The 13,631-nt window shown below is 41.9% G+C and overlaps 3 protein-coding genes across 3 annotated transcripts in view; 2 read left to right on the forward strand and 1 right to left on the reverse strand.

Annotated features, from left to right (window-relative positions):
• The window catches only part of LOC128257648 (aminopeptidase Ey-like), a 147,186-nt gene that overhangs the window by 126,232 nt on the left and 7,323 nt on the right, over positions 1 to 13,631 (forward strand). The window lies entirely within an intron of this gene.
• LOC128257835 (uncharacterized) lies at positions 8,335 to 8,553 on the reverse strand. Its single transcript, XM_052989053.1, has one exon. The coding sequence runs from the start codon at positions 8,551 to 8,553 to the stop codon at positions 8,335 to 8,337; it is 219 nt and encodes a 72-aa protein (XP_052845013.1).
• On the forward strand, positions 9,532 to 13,231 carry LOC128257742 (M-phase inducer phosphatase). The gene is made up of 2 exons (XM_052988927.1): positions 9,532 to 10,397; positions 11,255 to 13,231. The coding sequence occupies exons 1-2, from the start codon at positions 10,342 to 10,344 to the stop codon at positions 12,651 to 12,653; spliced, it is 1,455 nt and encodes a 484-aa protein (XP_052844887.1). The 5' UTR covers positions 9,532 to 10,341; the 3' UTR covers positions 12,654 to 13,231.

Raw genomic sequence — 13,631 nt, forward strand, 5'->3', positions numbered from 1 at the left:
CCATTTTAGAAATAAATAACAAACACTTTGTATTTAATTCTAATTCTAACAAATATAAAAAATAGCAACAATCAAATAAAATGTTATCCTTATAAAAGAAAATAATGAAATTCAAGTGCCTACAAGAAAATCTCATTAAGGCACACTGCGATGAATATATAAAAAGAAAAGAAAACGCTGAGTAATGATTTCATGGGTGTGGCATAATGAAATGCAACAAATGTAAATACACAATTATATTTTATATTTGTTTTTAATTGATAATTTAATTTGTTTATATTTTTGAGAGATCCATTTTTTAGTAGCCATCTCAAGCAAGTTAAGACCCCATATATACCCTTTCAAATACGATACCCACCAAAGCCTTCGCTCCAGCAATCAAGACACAAAACTATGCACACATGACTCTTTGCAGATTATAGATACAAAGTGAAAATATATTATATATCGGATGCCAAAGACATGCCCAAAGGCGGGTCTCAGTCCCAGACATGCCATGCAAACGAAGTTATTTTTGTAGAAATTCAAACCTGCAGTGAGTGAATTATGAGCCAGGGCTGTCAAGGCTATGTGGACTTGGACTTGGACTTGACTTGGTCTGATGCTTGGCAAGCGACACACACACGCTGGGAACTCGGCTGGGATCCGATTGAATCGGATCCGAGAACGGGCTATAGGGTATACATAGGTGTGATCGCGGGAGGAAGGGAACACCTTACGCCGAATGCACGGAACAGGTTGCAGCTCGGTTCCCTGGGATCCGAACAATAGGTAGACAAACTCACGTACCCAAAATCAGCGGTGTTATTGTGGCTGTCTTCTCGTTTCTAACATTTTTGAAATCTGCGCAATCTGCTTTGGTATGCACAGACCGGGGGACCAGTCAATAAGGTTTTCCATCCAGATATGCCAATTTGGGTATTTTATAGCCAAATCTGAATGGTCTTTCCTTTTTTCTATATATTTCGATTTAGTTATCACTGATATTAAATACTACATTTAATAGATTTAAATTTTATAGCTCGTGAAAACTTTTACTAAAACAAATTTTCAATATGAAAAATATTTCAAAAAAATGTTGAAATATTTGAAATTGAAAAGCTATTTAATTTATAAACTACAACAATTATTATCAAAAACTAAGAACAAGTTTAATCAAAACTATTAAAACCATTTTTGAATCACCTTTTTTTCAATATTTATATTCAGCTCGAATCGGCTAGTTTTTAAAATCACATCCTGACAGCACTGTGCGCATCTTCAGGTGGCTCAGGTTGCTGCTGATGATGATGATGTTTGAGTTGATCATCGGCAATGACTAGGAAATATTGCCTTTCCTAAGAAGGATTTGTGTCAGCAAACGTGACTCGAAATACCAAGTTCCGAAAGCGAGTGTGTGTATGTGTATTTGATTGCTGATCCCTTTGTGCGTGCCCATTGTTTGAATAGTTAATTATGGGCTGGATCGGCGGACACTCCTTTTGAGAAGATTGTAAGCCCTCAAAAACAAAAAAAAAACCTTTTCCCGCTCTCAGTGGCAGCTCAGATTGTTTTGCCGCCACAAGCATTTTTAACCATAATTTGGGAATTATTTTTAAAAATTTTTCGAATTTTCATCGACATAGTGCGTGGGCGGGGGGCGGCCCTGGGCGTGGCTGCATTGACAACTGCTGACAATGACTTCATTTGTGTGCCAAACGGCAGGCGCTGACAAGTATTAAAAAAAAAAGAGAAAGAAAGATGACAAGACGAACTCCCAAATTTCTGTTTTGCAGATTAATATTGCACACATATGGCGAGGATGGTTAGGATCAGTTGATGGATCGATGGAGTGTACTTGTCGAAGAATTCATAAACGTCATGTGCCCATTGTCTGGGCCACAATGTGCTGAATGTGTGCAATTACTGATATTCTGGCAAAAGATTGAAGTCCAACAACCCATGCGATGAGCATGTGATTGCACTTGTAACGCCTTCCAATTCTGGATGGATATTCACAGTGGTAATGCTGGCGGTTTTCGTTTTGAGATATGATTGCCCACTCTGCGGATAATCCTGAGGTTCAAGGAAGGTATTTCCCATATCAGTTATTGATCAATCAATATCTTCTGTTTTTCCAAAATCTTTAAATAGATACATTAGTTATTAGCTGTTAAGAATCTATCTTCATAATGGGCGATTTGTAATAAGAGATACATTTCTGTACAATGTTTCAGGTATATGGAATAACTACAATTTCATTCAATTGTATACCATAATTATACTCTGTATTCAGATTGCTTAAAGATAGAAGAAAATTACATTTTTAGTTCAAAAATGTTGACAAGACATCAGCATTGAACAAATAATTGGTATGAAGTCTAGAACCAGAGCTTTAAGAATGGTTTTAATTTTACGGAAAATTATTTTGATTTGTTAAACTTATAGCCCCTCTCAAAATATTGATATAAATGGTGGGAAATATATCATTTCATTTTTTTTTGCTTATAAAATTTAGCTCCGGTGAAAAATGACCCCTAATCGATTCGGGTACTTTTCCCATCGACTCCTTGAAAAGCAGGCCAAAATCGGAACCTCTAGCCAAAGTGGAGAATCCCTATTGATCTCTTTTCCTTCCCAGAAGATCAACTTTCTTATGCAACCCCCTCACCGAACCCAGCACCACCACCCAACCCGAAAACCACTGGAAACTGCATAGGGACAGGAGGCAATTGCAAATTGACATGGACCATTTGCTGATGTCTTCGGGGCGATCAGGGATCTTTAAGTTTTCCGAAACTCATCCCACGGCAGCGGGGTAAAATGCACCCATGTCACATAAATAAAATTTGTATATGCGATTAAATTTGAAATTCGAATCGTAATGCATCTGAAGGTGAGGAAGGGAAAGGTGCTGTCAGTCAGTCGGAGAAAGGAAATTCAGGAACTCAGACAGTCCGTCGATCGCTGGCATCTCGAAACCCTCCCTCCGCCTGAATTTTTGGGGTGGGGAACGACGTGATAGACAAAATCTTGTCATAACTTTGATGTTGTTAGTAAAACAATGCAATTGGCCGTCCTGCCGCTGAGACTTCCTCTCCGGCATTCCTGCTTTTTTGCCTTCTTGCCCCTTCCAAGGCGAACGAGCTCGTCCTGATCCCAGGACCTCTCCTATCCCAACCCATCCTAAACTATCCTGTCTGGGAATGAAAATGGGAATGGAAATGGTGCGAAATGGGTGCAGCTGCCTGAGGAAAATAACGCTTTCTGATTATGCAACATCTAAGTCGTCTAATGTGCTGTGTAATTCGGCCAGACATTGAAAAATCACTGGACCAGGACATGCTTAAGATGATTTTTTGACTGATTTCCCCTCGTGTCATGGGGAATTTGTCAAAAGTCCGACTATTTCTGAGAACCACAAGAACTGCGCATTAGGCAACATGAAGATGAAGATCAAGATCAGCTTTCTAGAGTGGGTCCAGAGATGCCCGAACTTCTCCAACCCTCCCTCATCATCTTATCCCATATTCATTGTCCCAGATCTGGACAGGCCAAAAAAAAAAAAAGAAAACAAATCGCCGATGAAAGGGTTGGGCCAAATGTGTTGAAGACTGCGCCGCTTTCGAGTTTGTAACGCGATAAGATCGGCTCACATCAATCTAGGGAATATAATGTTATCCCTAAGAACGTTAATCAATTAATTACATGCTGTGCATACATGTAGGGATCAAGGAAAAAGGATTCGCCACCATAGAAGGGTTGCCTCTTTTCTTTTGCTTGATTAATTTCCGACATTTCCCCAGGCCATCCGGGAAATTGGCTTGGTCCGGGAAATTAGCTTGACCACTGGTCAGTTCGTGGGCCAGTCGCGTGGCTGATATTAATATACAAATAAAATATTGACCATCATCAAAGGGGTGAGCAATGGATCACACGCAGTGGGTTTATTGTTCTACCAAGGGATTTCAAAATCAAAAAATCAAGGAGAGGGGCTTATTGTCAATATATCATTTATTTATTTTTTTAAACTTTAAAAATTATTTCACTATTTTTGTTTCTACAACACAGGCAACAGTTAGCATAAATCCTACAAATGGAACCTGATTTTAACAAAAAACACATTAAGATTGCATCACTGCTCCCTCAAGGCAATAATAATTTATTAAAATATCTTATCTTGCCGCTTGGCGACAAGGTTATTGTGGATGCTATTTTAAGAACCCCTATATAATCTGGGCCACACAGCCGAAGATTTGCGCGCCAAAAAGTCGAACCACTTGAGAAGTCATCCAAGGCTCGTAAAAAACCGAAAAAAAGGAAAGATTCCAACTGCCTGCTGTGTGGGAACCAAATCGGTCCGATTGCATGTGACAAGAACAACAGTATTTTTGCACTGACCGCCGGACAGTTTTCGGAAGACATTGGACGGACGGAAAGGAGATCAAGACTGTTTCATTGTGTGTGCCACTTGTTTTAGTTGTGTTGTTGCACACATTGTGACCCAAATTGCTATTTGGCGAAAACAAAACCGTGCGGAGTCGCAAGAAAGGAACGACCATGTGCCGAGTCCTGAATAAATGACCATCCACTTGACCGGGACAAAGGACCGGCCGCTGCTACTATTCAAATTATATAGAAAATTGCCAGTAAAACACAAACTAATTGTGTTTGCCAATACAGTGCGGAGCTATCGAACTGTCCCAAGTCGGGGGGGGGTGCTGTGGGAAACCTTGCCAATCCAAAACCGATCACATTGGAGTTATAGACCAAAAAGGCCTGGGAAACTCAAGTGGCACTCAGCGTGTGCTCTTTGATGGGGTCTCATCGCATCGCTTTTCTATCGCCTGGCAGCAATGTGGCAGGCAGATGAGCCCTGTTCGGATTCCAATCTAATCTTTATTTTCGCATCACCCCGAACTGGCCTGGAAACCCCGATATGTGCGACAGGCATATCAAAATCGAATAGAAATGCGCACAACTCATAAAAATATTTAAATAAACATAAAAGTATGGATGCTTTTGGGGATCGAAGCTTGGATACCCTTGGGCTAAAAAAAAAACATAAATGCAAGAAAATAAAAAGGTTGGAAAATTTCCTTTTTAATTTATATTTGATTTATACATGTACCCTCTAAATCTTTTAATTCTTAGAATAATGTTAGAAATATATAAGTGTGGTTAAGAAAAAGTTATTCAAAACAGTTTTTTTTTTGTATTTGATCAAATTAGATCATATATGTTGAGATTTAGCATCCATTTACTGTTACATTTGAATACTTTTTTTATAAATAAAAGTTCAAAAAAACTATGAAATTATAATACCCCTCGAGAGTGTTAATAAGAATTCATGTGCCATATCTAAGCGTGTCAAGAACATTGTTCGCTTATTAGAGGAGCGCGAACTGCGTCTGTATGTTGATCTACATATGGAACTCTCCGCATTCCCCCACTTCCCCATGTTGCCACACAACACAAACTTTTGTTGTACCTCCCGGCCGTTAAAAATATGTTTGAAGAGTGACGGAACAGAGAGTACGCACAGAGGAATAACGTTGATTAGTACTTCCTGAGGCTGCTGTATAGTTCAGATATGAGCGCCTGTATTTCCATATCATTCGACAAAGCTATAAAAAAAACAAACATTTGCATAGTGCCCTGCCAACAAACAACTGCAACACTCGGAACTTGCGGTGCCAGGGGAAAAACTTAAACTCAGCCTATCAGAAAACCAGTGTAGGGCGGGCATATCCCCAAAACTTTTAAGGCAAACTTTTTTATGTTGATCATAACTTACATATGTTCCTTGGATACTCTTACTTGAAATTAAACAGATCTATTATTTAATGTGCCAGATTTGTCTGCAAAAATGTTGAAGTTCAAAAGAATAAATAGGCTGTCATTATTTTTATAGAGTTACAAAGATGATGGATCTTTAAGGGCTTTCTTTTATACAGGGCTTATGGCTATCCCATCAAATAATGCGACTATACTTCTACTATGTATACAAAGCTTGAACGGCAACAGGTCTTCCTGTTGATTACGGTAACTTCCTTTCCCACAAATCACATGATGACACAACACCCACCCATGGAGATCCCGGCCCATTCAGCACTAATGGACAATTGATTTCCTCTTTCTCAGCTTTCTTCCACATTTAAACTCTGAACCCGGCAATTGATTGTCCCGGAGAGAGCTTCATTCCACGGACAATGGACCGCAACGTGAGCATATAGTATATGGGTGTGCGTTCTCTAACATCGAAATGAATTGCTTATTTTGACATTTATTAAAGCTTTAAATAAAATTTATGCAGAGAATCAATTAGTGGGGCAAGACCACTAAAGGCGAAGTGAAAAATGAAAGAAGAACGCGACACGAAGCGGAAAGTCAAGTAACGAAATGTATCTCGAAGATACAATATTTCTCACAATCAGTTTGTAGACGAAGAAAAACGAACAGAACGCGACTAAAAAAATACATAAATATAACAAAAAGGCAAAAAGACAACAAGGAGCGACAAAGACTGCAAGAAATCACGGCCAAAGGAGAAGGCAGCGAAAGATAAACAGAATACAGATCGAACTCCTCTTTCGCCCCCTCCCTTTCCCACTGAAACGAGTCCTGCACACGAACACACAAAAAGGTTTTGGCGCAAAAAAAAAACCAAGGCAATTCCCTGCTCTTCACCTACTTCCTCGCCAGCGCTGCACTTCTCTTTCTCCCGAGAAATCTCTGCGCAGCGCCGCGCCTCCTTCGTCCTTCCTCCTGCCCCCACCCCCTCGATTTTCTCTCCTTCCTTCTCTCTCTCTCTCTCTCTTTTTCTCAGCTCGTGTTAAGGAATTTGCGCGCGCACGTTGTGTCCGCTCCTTCTTATCCTTCCCCCTTCCCTTTCCCCTTCACTCACACTCACGCAGCAAGACCAATTTCGGTCTCCCTGCTGTTCATATCCTTCGGTCCTGGACCTTAGCTGATCAGCTGGTCGAACATATGAGAGAGGGCACCGCTATCCCTGTCTAACTGTTTCTTCGTACTGTGTCCATGGGTATTTGTTCTAATCAGTATCTGTGTGCGGTTCTACTCGTCTCTTCTCACCTTATGTACTAAGAGATTTCCCCTGTCCACACCTTTACCCCTGAGATTTGTTGGGTTAGCGGTAATATGTAACTAGAAAGAATTTTTGGGGCAATTCCGAGGAATGCAAAAAATGATATTATAATTGGTTTCATGGTTAAGAAATTAACTACAGACTTAAGTATTTAGGAATGTGGACCATTTTTCCATATTCGTATTTAGTTAAAAGAATAAATTATTTTATTCTTTTTATTGTGGTTAAGCCCATTGCACGAATTATGATGCTATTGTATTATTTGCAAACATATTATTTATAGTAGGTTCCGACGTACATATATTATTTAAAAAGAATTTTAAAAAAATTAGATTTTAAAAAGTTACCAATACATATTTATCTCACCTAGACGTCCAATTGTTGGGCTCCTCTTTGCGCCTTCTTCTAATTGCATTGCATTATCTGCCACACACACACATTGGCAAACTGGGACCGCCCAGCCTTTAACCCATTCCTGCCCACCGCCCCACCCTTAACCCTTTTCGTCAGCAATTTGCGAAATGCGCGCGCGCGTAAAAGTATCTCAAACGCTTTTTTTCGCACACTTCACAGGCTTTTTAATACACAGACGAACCGAGCCGCAAAAAAAAACCGATGCTCAAAACCCACTTCTTGGAATTTCGATTTACAATTTAGCTCTTCACATTTTGTTGGTCCTGTCTTGATTTTTTTTATGTTTTGTAGGTCCCCCCGCTATTGTTGTGCTCCAGTCCCATTCAAATAGTTGCTGCAATTTCTTTCTCTGCAGCCTATTCTCATTCTTTATCAAATTTACCCACACACATATGTGGTGTGCGAGTGTGCTTTTTGCATACGTTTTTGATTTTTTCGTTTTGCCCTTTTCTTCTGCTCTCCGATTCTGGAGGCTGCCGATAGCACGGTGGTATCTGAAATAATTATAAAACTACTATAAAGCTGGGTAAATTGCTAGATAAGAACTGAATGGAAATACATTTGCTCATTGGGCACTTTCTCATTCGGTTTTAAATTGACACTTAAAGTCGGATCTGGTAAATAAGTTTGAATACCATCTGCTTCCGCTACCAAAACATAAAGCACGTGGCATTCAGATATATAGCCTAAATAGAAAATAAATAAGTGTTATTTCCCAAATTGGTATTACGATAGCACACAGTTTTCAGTCATAAAATTATTCATTATCTTACAGTGGGATCTGGTTTTTAGCCAAAAATACGAATTTCGAACCACTGTATTCGCACCGCTTACTATGAATGAGATTGAGTCTGAGCTTTTTCATTTCTTTTTTCCCCTATGCGCTTTTTTAACTTGTTCAAAACCACTTTATGATTTCTGCGTCCTTTTTGTTGTTTTTTGCTGCCCTCCTTGTTGGTTGTTTTCCATAAAGATGATCCTCTCGGCTCTTCCTGCAGCAGCAACAACAAAAGCTCACCAAAGGAATTCAGTGGAATGAAACCGTAGCTCATTTGGAGGTTTCGGCTAAGGTTCTCAAAAAAAATCATTCGCTTATTGCTTAGTTTGAGATAATGCGAATGATATCAGCTGGTCTTCCTTGTCTGTGTTTTATTTGTTTGCTGAAGATTTTACAAAAACACACTCGGACTGCAGCCCATGGGTGTTCGTCCCCCTCACGAGCCCCTTGGATCCACCAAAATGACTCCCGCAGGGCTTCGGCGCATATGTAACTCGATTTCTGCTTTAACTTTGCCGCGATTCCACACAAACACAAAGCTACAGACGAACTTCTTTAAGAGAGCTTTGATTCTTTGTAGTCAAGAGAATTACATATGTACATATGTATGTATATTAAAACGCACGTGTTACTTGCCTATACGAATAGTGCGCCAAACTGTACAAACACAAATTTTTTCCTAGACTAGTTCTAAAACAATATTATTTTCATATTAGCATTGCGGCGACAAAAATAAAATTCTTAGAAAAACTCAGTTTTGTCAGCACCCCAATTACTACATTCATCCGTTCATCTTAATTAGTCTCCCCTGTAAATGGATCCGTGGCTGGAAGCTTTGCTCATTTAACGACATTGGCGTCTACGTCTGCAGAACACAAAGGAGCCACGCCCCCAGTCCACAGCCGCCCCATCCCGCCGATGCGGCGATCATATGACTGCGGCCACTACCTGCTGATTTTTTTTGCAAGGAGGTGGGGAAGCATGCCAGGGGGTTACGGGGGACACACCAGGAATGCGTGGATCTCACATTATTACCTGCAAACGACACAATCGATGCCGCCTTGAATTCTGCTTAAAGATTCGCCGAGATTCTTCGGTTCCCGCTCTCTTCTTCTTCGGAGGGCTCCACTATTTCTGCACATGTGTTCGGGGCTTCGGCTCCACTTCTGGGGACTTCGGCTCCACTTCGGGAGCTAAGCGTCTGAGTATAAAAGCTCGCGCGCCAAAATCAGATGCCTCAATAGGACTGGTGACCACCAAGGCGCCTGTTTCTTTTCTGGATTCTCGGGATATTCTTTGCTTTCTTTCGCTGCGTAGCGAGGGGAAATGTAGGGGAAAGGATTTTTGGGCTGGGATTCTACCTGTTGCAGAGAACGCTCCAAAAGGCAGAGATTCCGAAACCCTATTATCCCGGTTTTCCTATGTTTTCCGATTTCCCTCCTCCTTTGGCACATGGGTTTTACTCGCCGTTATGTGTTGGGTTTTCGCCCCATCTCGTTCTCACTTCTATTTCTTGGGAAGGAATATGGAATCAAAGAACCGAAAAGGAACTAAGAACTAACTAATTTCTCTCTCGCTTCATCAGCTGTGCGCCCGCTCTCCCGCTCTCTCTGCCACGATCCTCGGCGGGGCTGCAGTTATAAAAACCAGCTGTGGCGAGAGAGCAGCCACATTCGTTCTCAGTTCGTCGTCGAGTCAACAGCTCTTCTTGTTCTACCTTTCGGTTTCTCGTTCGGTGACCTGAGTTTGTGCGGTTCACAGTTATTAACATCATACAAACCCTCGCACAACCACACACCAAACTAAAAAAAAAAAACATGCTGAAACGGACACATTAACAAAAAAAAACCATCAACATCTAAAATGCAATATTAGCCAAAAACCAAAAGGACTACCACTACCATCCAAAATTCTTAACTAAACAACTGTAAATGAGTGAAGTGTGACCAAGAAAATATTGTGTTTTAGCAATTTTTCGGCTACAACAAAAAACTCGCAAACGAAATCAAAAATCTTCAGTTTTTCGACAACCCCCCAAAACACAGAACAAATATTAAACAAAATGCTGTGGGAAACAATTGTGGAGGAGACCAACTGCAGCATGGATTGCAATATCAGGTAATTACACCAAACCGCCCAAGGATTAGCAAAAAACTATTTTGCACCAGGAATACCAGTTAACTATACGCGATGAAAAGTGCAAGTTCAAGAACAACAGCAAAACAAAAAAACAAAAGTTGTGGCCGAACAAAAGTAAGAGTTTTTTACGCTCTTATTTTTTTTATCACGTTCCGCACGTTTACTTTTTGCCCGATTTTTGTTGGCGCTCAGCTGTTGTTGTTGTTCGCTTGCCGTTTTTCATTCATTAAACCGGCTTCCGCGAGGCTCCACAAAAAAAAAAATACAAAAGGCCCCACAAAAATGTTTTGTCCGTCAGTCAGTCACTTTTCGTATTTTTCTTATTTTCCCCTCGTGTTCTTTGCGGTTCTTTGTGCTGTTTTTTTTTTTAATATCGCTGCGCTTGCGTGACGTGTGACCCAAAAGTCAAGCTGAAAAGCAGATGCATCGAAAGGGAATTCCGTTTAGAGTACCGCTAATTTTAAGAAGCATAGGGTTCCCAGACTCTAATTAGTAATTCTTCAGAGTTAAATGTGTGTAGCAGCACTTTAAAAACCTAGCTAGCTTTGTAATTTCCAAAATAGGACTTACAAACACAGCTCCCAAATTGATTTTCACAATTCTTGTTAAATTTATTTTCCTTCACCCATTTACAACAACCCCTCTGTATATTTTTTTTCGGTTATTCTTGTTGTTTTTACACCACCAACGCCGCCACCACCACCACCACTCTGCCAGTATTTTTAGCTGGGTTTAATGACCCGCTCTTTCGAGAGTTTAGGGAAGCAAGAAGCAGCTCTCTTTCTCATTTCCAAACAGTTGACTAATCCTCCCCCTCTCTTCATTTGCTCTTTCAGTAACACCAGCAGTTCTAGCAATATCAACAAAATTAGTGGATCTCGTCGTGCTCGCCGTTCCCTGGAACTGATGAGCATGGACCAGGAGGAGCTGTCGTTCTACGACGACGACTCCGCGCCCCAGGATCAACAGCGGTCGGCCAGTCCGGAACTGATGGGTCTGCTCTCGCCGGAGGGTTCACCCCAGCGCTTCCAGATCGTCCGCCAGCCAAAGATCCTGCCAGCGGTTGGAGGAGCCAGCAACGATGTCGCATCGCACACACCGGCCCGCAGCTTCCGCATCTTCAACAGCCTATCCTCCACCTGCTCCATGGAGTCCTCCATGGACGATGAGTACATGGAGCTGTTCGAGATGGAGTCGCAGAGCCAACAGAGCGCCCTGGGCTTCCCCAGTGGCCTGAACTCGCTGATCAGTGGACAGATCAAGGAGCAGCCAGCGGCCAAGTCGCCAGCGGGCCTGTCCATGCGCCGTCCATCGGTGAGGCGATGCCTCAGCATGACGGAGAGCAATACCAGCAATACCAGCACCACCACCCCACCACCAAAGACCCCAGAGACTGCCCGAGATTGCTTCAAGCGCCCGGAACCGCCAGCATCGGCCAACTGCTCGCCCATCCAGAGCAAACGCCACCGCTGCGCCGCCATTGAGAAGGAGAACTGCCCTGCACCCAGCCAAATTACCCAGGTGACCACCAGCCATCCCCCACCGCTGAGGAAGTGCATGTCTCTGAACGACGCCGAGATCATGACCGCCCTGGCCCGCTCCGAGAACCGCAACGAGCCCGAGTTGATCGGCGACTTCAGCAAAGCCTATGCCCTGCCCTTGATGGAGGGACGTCATCGGGATCTGAAGAGCATCTCCAGCCAAACAGTGGCCCGCCTGCTTAAGGGTGAATTTAACGATCAGGTGGCCAGCTACCGGATCATCGATTGCCGCTATCCCTACGAGTTCGAGGGTGGTCACATCGAGGGCGCCAAGAATCTGTACACCACCGAGCAGATCCTCGAGGAGTTCCTCACCGTCCAACAGACTGAGCTGCAGCAGCAACAGAACACCGAGTCGGGACCGAAGCGCAACATCATCATTTTCCACTGCGAGTTCTCCTCGGAGCGTGGACCGAAAATGTCCCGCTTCCTGAGGAACTTGGATCGGGAGAGGAACACCAATGCCTACCCGGCGCTGCACTATCCCGAGATCTATCTGCTGCACAACGGCTACAAGGACTTCTTCGAGTCGCATGTGGAGCTGTGCGAGCCACATGCCTACCGCACCATGTTGGACCCCGCCTACAACGAGGCCTACCGCCACTTCCGGGCCAAGTCCAAGTCCTGGAACGGCGATGGCTTGGGCGGTGCCACCGGGCGGCTCAAGAAGTCGCGCTCCCGACTGATGCTGTAGGCCAACAGTTCGTTATCTAAATTTTGGGTGTTATCGTATTGTATATATAGACGTATAGGGGTATTTATTTCACGCTGCTTTTAAGTTGATTTTTGTTGATTTTCATTTGTTAATCCGTAGACTAAGTTTCTCGCACTCGCTGACACACCCAACACTCTCTCTCATTCATACAAAACAGACAATTTCATTTGGAATTAACGCTTTTGTTTAGTTATTATTGTTTTTTATGGATTCGGCTTTAGTTAAATTATTTAAGCACTCTAGTTCAAATTTTAAAGATAACCATCGAACAAGCAAATGAAAAATGTGCATTATAATCTAAAAACGTGAGGAACACTGTCATTAAAATTTAAGAGGCCGATCCCGAACAGACCCCTTAATCATTTGTAGATGATAAGCAGAACAAAATGGCTAAAAAAAAACACAAAAAATATCAAAAACACACTCATCATCAATTACATCCACATTTATATGTTTAAGAACTATCATTTAAGAGTTGAAAGTTAAAAACTTCTGATAGGTACAATTTACGCTTATTATTTGTTTATTTTTATGTAATCCGTAACCGAACACGCACCCGAAACGCAAATGCATACAAGAAAAACAAATATTTTACCATGTAATGATTATTATTTAAGCAAAGCTTATTTTTGCATCAAAAAAGGCAATATTATTGAACAAAGACCATCAATTTTAAATTTACTTAATACACGACTTAAACGAACTGAAATTATTGGCATTTTTATCTTCCAAAGGGCGCAAAAAGCGCAAGATTGGCGGGATTTTGGGAGTCAAATTGTTTTCCCGGAATTTCGACTTTGAATTTGGCGCTCAAAGCGGTCAGTTGAATTTTATGAGAGGCAGAGGGCGCTGTTGTCTGTAAAAAAGTGAGTATAACAGAGGCGAATTCTGGCCTGACTGTTATACAAACATGTTGTCTTTTACTTTTGTTTGGCTTAAATTAGAGATGAGCGCGTG

The sequence above is a fragment of the Drosophila gunungcola genome, chromosome 3R, assembly GCF_025200985.1.
Source record: "Drosophila gunungcola strain Sukarami chromosome 3R, Dgunungcola_SK_2, whole genome shotgun sequence".
NCBI lineage: Eukaryota > Metazoa > Arthropoda > Insecta > Diptera > Drosophilidae > Drosophila > Drosophila gunungcola.